The 8,243-nt window shown below is 43.6% G+C and overlaps 2 protein-coding genes across 2 annotated transcripts; one reads left to right on the forward strand and one right to left on the reverse strand.

Moving 5' to 3' along the window:
* LOC111563348 (seipin-like) lies at positions 1 to 2,704 on the forward strand. Its single transcript, XM_023262388.3, has one exon. The coding sequence runs from the start codon at positions 271 to 273 to the stop codon at positions 1,522 to 1,524; it is 1,254 nt and encodes a 417-aa protein (XP_023118156.1). The 5' UTR covers positions 1 to 270; the 3' UTR covers positions 1,525 to 2,704.
* A 1,084-nt stretch (positions 2,705 to 3,788) lies between these two features.
* lrrc10 (leucine rich repeat containing 10) lies at positions 3,789 to 5,739 on the reverse strand. The gene is made up of 2 exons (XM_023262389.3): positions 5,534 to 5,739; positions 3,789 to 5,359 (listed from the first exon to the last, which is right to left on the reverse strand). The coding sequence occupies exon 2, from the start codon at positions 5,208 to 5,210 to the stop codon at positions 4,386 to 4,388; it is 825 nt and encodes a 274-aa protein (XP_023118157.1). The 5' UTR covers positions 5,211 to 5,359; positions 5,534 to 5,739; the 3' UTR covers positions 3,789 to 4,385.
* Between the last annotated feature and the right edge of the window lie 2,504 nt (positions 5,740 to 8,243).

Raw genomic sequence — 8,243 nt, forward strand, 5'->3', positions numbered from 1 at the left:
CATGTTTTGTGTGTGTAGCTCTATATTTGACTGTTAGCTAAGTTGCTAACGAGCTTAAACAGCCTCCGAGCGAGTCAGGAGAGAACACAACGTTCCACCTTCACAGCTCTGGGACATTTAATGGTTTGTCGAGTAGCTTCTACCTGGCTAGTGGAGCAAACTAGCTTAATTAGCTAACACTCGGGCCCCGGGTGTGAAGCTGCTTGAAGAGACTTAATATGGGAGGCGAGGATAAACGATTATACAGTTTTGTAGAGGAGCCACCCACTGATGTATGAAAACACGGAGCCGCCTCAGAGGCATCAGTCTACGGTGCTCGGAGGAGGCACAGCTGGACAAGCCAGGACTGGAAGAAGGTCCGGACCAGACACGATGGGGGGAACGATGGCACCGGTCCTCCACTGGCTGCACGATGTAGCGGCTGTGACTCTCCTCAAAGCCCGGCGGACTTTACTTCAGGCTGCCGTCCTGTTCTCTGTCCTAGTTCTGCTGCTCTGGGTGTCCATCTTTCTCTACGGGAGCTTCTACTACTCCTACATGCCCACTGTGAGCTTCTCCACCCCTGTGCACTTCTACTACACCTCGGATTGTCGTGCCTCAGACTCAGCTCTCTGTTCCTTCCCCACAGCCAACATCTCTTTCATGAAGAACGAGCGAAATCAGGTGATGGCCAATGGTCAGCCCTACAGAGTGTCTCTGGAGCTAGAGATGCCAGAGTCACCGGTGAATGAGCAGCTGGGTATGTTTATGGTCAAGATGTCTTGTTACACCAAAGGGGGACAGACTGTCTCATCGGTGGGACGATCTACAATGCTGCACTACCGCTCCAACCTCCTGCAGACCCTCAGCACTCTCCTGTTCTCTCCTTTCCTGCTGACTGGGATGACTGAGCAGAAGCAGCTCATAGAAGTGGAGCTCTTCTCCGACTACAAGACGAATGCTTATCAACCCACAGTCGGTGCTGTCATTGAGATCCAGTCCAGACGGGTGCAGATCTACTCCTCCCAGCTCCGCATCCATGCCTACTTCACAGGTATACGATATGTTCTGTACAACTTCCCCCTGACGTCTGCGGTGATCGGCGTGGCCACCAACTTCGCCTTCCTCAGTGTCATCGTGCTGTTCAGCTACCTGCAGTTTGTGTGGGGAGGACTGTGGCCTCCGGACCAAGTGAGAGTCAGGGTCATGATGGGAGACAACACCCGCATCCAGCAGAGGACGGAGGAGGTCCGGAAGCGCATGGAGAAGGAGAATTCGCAGAAGGAACTCGGCGCTCCCAAAGTGATCGGAGCTGTGAATGAGGCGTCTGATTTCAGTGGAAGTGACGCCGCGGCAGAGCAGTCATCAAAGAGCCCCTCTGTGATCCCGGATGCCTCTGAGGATGATGCGCCAGACAACAAAAATGAGGAGTCTCATGACGCTGAGGGGCCCGATGTGAACAACAGCTCCTTGATTGAAGACCTGCCAACCCAACCTGGTGAGACGGGGCTTCGGCAGAGACCCGGACCCTGGATGAGCCTGTGAACCACGCCGCCTTGCACAGAGTCCTGATGTCTCATCACCCCTCAGCAGCTTGAATGTGATTCGGCAGACGTTGATAGTTATTGTTTCAGTTGAGCTTAATTCACATGCATGAGAATATGTTACCCGTGTGGTTTTTCGCTGGCACTCTACAGCTTATTGTCTTGATAACAGTTTACCTTGTCGTGACTTTGACCTCTGCTCATTTTTCTGACTGCAGCACTGTTACATTAAGTGTCATGTTTCGCAGGTGCCCATATCAGGAGGTTCTACATTCCAGTTCTGGCTTGTCCAGCAGTATTGTCTGTCATCAGCAGTAATTGAACACGCCCTTTTAAGAACCTGCTTGTGTTTTACTGTCGTGATCTCTGTTAGGTGCTGTTTCGTCACTTCGCAGCAACATTCCCATAAGAACTAACCCAGTCACTCTATTGATTGGAACTCCAGGAAATTAAAACCCGTTTTTGAGTGAAGATGCCCTGCAGTCGAAATTAAGTTGTAACTTCTCGTGATGCCTTTTTCTCAGACGTTCTTTCAGAGCGATTAGATTAGGGAAATTTGCCCCAAAAAGGAGTCTTTGTTTTTAATAATGTCAAAGAAAAAAAAGTGGATTTAGTCCAGACAGAGAGATTAAAGCAGTTTATTGCATTTCTTATTTTTCATGCTAAATAGATGTTCTGTCAGTGCGACTTATTGCTTTTAGTTAATGCTTTAGCGATTTTCCATAGTTGGTGTTCATTCCATGAAACCTTTGGAGTTAGTGTTTGCTTCTGTGCAGTTTGCACTTGGCACTTTGAGGTTCTAAAATGCTATTTATTTCATTTCAACGAAGCACCAAGACATTTTAGATGGGTCTTTTAAGTAATATATGCTTACTAATAAGTGTGAAACATTTCTGTATTTAACATTAATGAGCATACAATATAGGAAGGATGAGTAGAGTTACTGTTTTGAAGTAAATGGCACTTGAATTGAAGGTGATGCAGGTTGTTTATTGCTCAACCTCCACTTCAGGGGACCTTTGGGTTTAAGTAAGTTTATGTGAGGAACTGTGCAAGGGGTTCATGCAGGAGTTTGTACCAAAGATATTGTTCAATATGTTGCGCTCATAATGTCATCCTCTGAAGATATATGAGTAAGTGTTACGTATGCATTGAACAAAATAAATAAAACATAGATCTGCTGGCTTCTCTTTCTTTACTCCTCCCCTACCAAATAAAACAACAACTGTTATCTGTAAAGAAATCAGATGATCTTTCAGCTTGAAAGTAGAGTTTGCAGAAAAATCCAGCAACCGCTGTGTTTGTACTCATCATATGAGATTTGGACACTCAAATATGAGAATTTTTATGTAAAAACGTAGAGTCAAACACATGAAAAAATAGTTCCTTTATGTCTTTCAGTGGCAGCGCAAAGAGGAACACATGGTGCACAATGACAGGAAGTAATACATCCAGTTTTGTGTGCAGGGAGTGAGTTATACAATTTGCAAACAGAAACCAAATTCATGAAATTAACTGATGCATGAAATGATGGGAGGGTTCTGACAGCCACATAATGACACAGAAAGCTTGTGTTAAGCCTGAAATCTGCTTGTATGTTGAGATAATTAGGACTTTTGTATGCACACGCTGCAGGTGTGTTTCTGTTTCCTTTTATGCTAAAGGCAGGTTTGCAAAAATCCTGCAAATTCAGAAGAGGCCTCACTTTGTAATGACACCGAATACATGGAGAGTACATGGATTCAGGTGCATTAGGAGGCAGCATAAGAGAATTAGGAGTTAACCTTGAATTGGCTCAACGTCTGGAATTACTGAAAGTAGTTGCTGTGTTTTGCAGGATGCTCAATGAGAGATGGAAATACAGAAGTTTGGTGTTATAATAATAAATAATCACATTTCCAGAAATAAGACTGGTATTCATCCCTTTTTAATCTCTTTTTTTACACCTTGTTAAAATGGATTCAAAATGCTCCAAATCATTCGTTGTGAAATGCATTTAATCTTGTTTACAGAACATTTTCCTGATGCACAGGGGAATTGCAAAGCTGCATTTATGATGTCTTTCAAACCAGAACCTCGTGGTGGTGATGATATTAGGGGTCCATTAACAGTCTTTATTTAAAGCCACAGCCTCAATCTATCAGATGAATTATGCATTGGTCTGGATAAGGAGTGCACTAATTGACTTAAACCATCCATCACTTGTATTAAAAACCTAACTGTTTTTAGCCCCAGCAGGTACAGATAATATCTCAGACTCTCCTGGAGCAAGAACCTTTCTGTTTATCCAGTTTTCTGCACTAAAAAATAAGAACTCTCACAATGGGACATGAACATATTCTTAGATGATGAGACAGCAATGCATGCATAGACAGTCTAATAGAAAAGTATGAATATGTTGTGTATTTTTGTCTTGCAAATACACAACTTTATTTATCAAGAGGAAATACAAACTTGCCAGTGAAAAGACATTGTAAAATTTCCAAGATATACGTCTTGCATCGCTGGTCAAATGGTTAAAATCAGATGTTCCCAATTTATGGAGATGCTCTTGTTGCAACCAATCATTTAAAAGCATACAAAATTTTACAAATGAAAGTACAACACTGTCTATTCATACAGTGTCAGCAGCCAAACATGCTACACATTTTTCATTTCAGGATTCTAATTTCCTCTTTCAGACAGGCCATGTTTTTGGACTACATATTAGTTTGTGGTCCTTGGCGTTTCCATATATGGACCAAATACCATCGACCAGATGTACAGCATGCTGCTCAGCTTTAAGTGCTCCAGGACGCCACTCCAGTTGGATTCCTGCCAGTCAGGCCTCGTCACAGCCGCAGGTCACTTTGTTCCGTGACCTTACATGTTGTGCTGCTCCTCAGGGTGGACTTCCACCACCTCAGCTGTAGTCTCACTTGCTGCCTTTGATCCGTCATCTTCCAGGTCATCATCTGTGCTGTCCGCCCAGCGCCCGACTCTTCTGACTCCCTCGCCCACCACGGGGGCGTTAACACAGGGGTTGTGGTCATAGATGACAAGTTTCAACCCCTGCATGTGAGAAAGTCCTGGAAAGTAACGTATTTTGTTGCGATCCACATCAATGACAGCTAGAAAGTGCATTTCCAGCAACACTGGTGGGAACTCCGCCAACTGGTTCCCAGCAAGCCAGACACTTCGTAGCTCATCCAGCCGCCCAAACTCTTTTGGTATACTCCGTATCTGGTTGTAACCGAGGTGTAGGGTCTTAAGACTTGAGAGCTCACAAACCACCTTGGGGAAAACAGTGAAGCAATTAGTCTCCAGCCACAGAGTATTAAGTTCCTTGAGCTGTCTCAGTTCTCTGGGGAGGCGATAAAGCCTGTTGTTACCCAGATAGAGGATGCTGAGCTGAGGCAATTTGCAGACAGCTGCAGGGAGCTCCTCAAAGCAGTTAAAGTCGAGGGCCAGGAGCTGGAGCTTCTTCAGGCCCTGCAGTTCAGCCGGCAAGCTGCTGAGGTTGTTGTCACTCAGGTAGAGCTTCACCAGCTCATCGAAGACGCAGGCGGCAACAGGCAGCCGACGCAACTGCCTGCTGCTCAGGTCCAGCGTCCGATCAAGTGGCATCTCCTTCAGGTCCCCCACTAGGAAGCGTTGACAGCGCTCTGAGGGAATGAAGGCGATGACACTTCGCATGGCGTTACCCATCTTTCTCAGTGTCTTTAGTCCACCGCTGGTTCTCCCATCAATTTAGTGCCAGACGAGAGTTGCAGTCAAGCAGGCTGATGACTTCTTCAAATGAATTTCATGATGTTCCATTACTGTTCCTCCACCGCAACCCATCTCTATTTATTGATCTACAAAACATAAAAACAAGCAATGTAGGACATCTTTGCCATGTGAAAAAGTGCAACAATTACACGATTATGATGTGGATGACATCCTTTCATGTGTTAAAAGCCACGTTGTTGACTAAAACTAATTATCACCAGGGTGAAAATATGAACAAACGAAGAATTTAAAACACCTACTGTCCAGTGTCTTCCTGCTGGTGTCCATGAATCTCAACATCCCCTACAGTTAGTCATTTGTTTATCCAACCTAATGAGCTGAAAATGTATTGTATTCCCCAGGCGGATATTCCCCAGTGCAGTCCTCTCACTATCTCTCAGTGGCTCCAAGCTCTGCCCTGACTTTCATGGCTATAGCAACCACTAACTCTCTCCTCCCCATTTGTGCCTTTCCCCCCTTTCTTCTCTGAGATGACAGAAGTGGGAGAGAGAGAGAGAGAGAGAGAGAGAGAGAGACAGGGAGGGGCAGGGTGCCATGGATAAGCAGAAGAAGTGCTCTGTGATGAAAGAGCAGCGAAGGTCATTTACATTCTGTCCTAATCGGCCCGGATGCAGCACTGGGTCAGTGCCACTGGGCCCCACAAGTGGGTCTGTACTGTGGGATCACGTCAAGAGTTGGTCTCAGGAACACCAAAGAGATGCAGTAAATCAGTGTGTGTTTTGAAATGTTTCTTGAAGGAAAGGAAATGACGGTATGGGTTCTCTAAAAAGTGAGAGGTGTTCTTAAGTCACCTCTGGAATTTTCTATGACTCTGTAGATCTGGGTTTTGTCAGTGACACATGGCTCCTTGGTCAATATGGTGTCAAATCAAGATGATCACGACTGAGTTTCCCACATAATTCAAAGTATAATGTAATTTTCTATCCACGTTGTGTAGTGATCCAGAGCTGTAAGAAAGCTGCATGTCATTATACATGTCAGCTACATGTCATCCCTGCCCACCTGAGGTGTGATTCTCCCCTGATATCTCACATACCTTCATTAGAGCTATTTTCCAACCAGATAAAATGGAATGGGATTTCATTTTTATTATCAGAAAGGCCACAGGTTGACCCTCGTCTGGTTTCACTCACTGACACGCTGTTCTTAGCACTTTCCCTCATCCACTTACGACCAGGGGCCCTCCAACAGGCAGCGACTCAGATGGAGCAACCCAAAGCAGCATGGGACCTGCCTAATGGATTCATCATTCATGTTTTTACCAACACCTACTTTTCTTCCTATGACAAGTGTAAATATCTGCTGTAAAAAAATTTAATAAAAAGGCCATTTTCCCACATGTTTTCTGAAATTTTCAGTCACATCTAATGGCCTTCCCCAGCATATGGCGTTGTTGAGTAGGAGATGATTAATTACTAAACAATTCAAATCTAAATCTAGTCAATAAATTATTTGACAACTGAGCAGCTCCGTCTGCCATGTGGTTGAAAGCTTTGGAAACAAGAACACTGCACAAAAAAATAAATAGGAGACTTTCCCCATCTCCTCAACAACTTTTTCTTACTCTGCTCCCTCAGTTGGAACTCAATACAGCAGAGTCTGAAGCTGTCCAACTTGATTAGACTTCAAATGTCTCTGAAATAGTATGGAAACATCACCTCTTAGGACTTGTTCTTGTTCTTAATGTTTTCACATTTTGAGTTTATTGCTTGGTGCTTTTGCACATGTATTTTGTTGTCTATGTTGTGTTTTGTCATGAGCCTGTCTGTAACTCAATGTTATATCGTCTAGTGCAGGTCCCTTAGTGTTGTTTGTCAGAGACTCAATGTTGTTTTGTTATTTGAGGACAGGTCTCTCTTGAGAATGAGACCCCGCGTCTCAATGAGACTGCATTACTCAGCATGCAATTATCTTCTTTTCTGACTTAAAGATGAGTTATCATTTCTATTCTTACACCCAGAAGGGGTTAAATTTAGCCACATGTGCACAAAAAGATTTCAACCCTGTCAACTGATGACACATTTTCAACCACTGAGTTCATCCACACCCCAGTTAGGTGTGGCTTTTAAAAATACACAGTAATCAAATAGCGTGACCAGTACACAGACACTCCTTTGACCAGTAAAAGGCCTCCTTAAAATACAGGTTTATTCAAATGACAAGATAAAGACGAGAAGGGGCTGCTGGCATTCTGGAGGCTGACATGTCAGTTAGGGCTGTTGACAATTAAGAACTCCACCATTTGTCATCTCAGAAATTGTTTTAGGCAGCTCTGAATGGATGTGTCTGACGATGGGATCCTGTCCCCCAAAAATGTCTACCAACTTCACTGAGGCCTTCAGAAAGCGTGGGGAACCGTCCCACAAACAGCACTGACAACCTCATTAACTCTATGCATCTGAGATGTGTGACTTTTTTACAGGCTTGTGAGTTCAAATATTTATTCACCAATGTTGAAAGATTGATAGAATTTATAAAATAGTTCATGCTGTTCTGGAACTTATTGTGAAGCTGCTGTTTCCAGTCCCAGTAATCAGTTTACACTTATTTCAGTTCTAAATATCAGAAGGCGATAGGTCCAAATGAAACTGCGATGAGCTGCTGGGCCTCTGTGTGCCCATCTAGCATTCAATTTGCTGCCTGGTAACTTGATTAAACAGACGTAGGCTAAATGTAGCACAAAAATGAAATAATTGAGGTTGTCTAACGAGATTTTAAAACAAGGCCCCATTTCTAGACAGAGAATATTAGCATTTGAACAGTTTAAATTAACAATTAAAAACTGCATCACAATAACAAATATGTTCACAATGCACAAACTGTGAATATAATCCAATTACAGAACATTTTTTTTATTATTATTTTGCACCACTGAATATTGTCTTAGATCTATTCTGGCTAATAGTCTCACTTTAAGTTTCCTGGGATTTATTTATTGCATTAGATTTA

The sequence above is a fragment of the Amphiprion ocellaris genome, chromosome 3 (assembly GCF_022539595.1).
Source record: "Amphiprion ocellaris isolate individual 3 ecotype Okinawa chromosome 3, ASM2253959v1, whole genome shotgun sequence".
Classification (NCBI taxonomy): Eukaryota; Metazoa; Chordata; class Actinopteri; family Pomacentridae; genus Amphiprion; species Amphiprion ocellaris.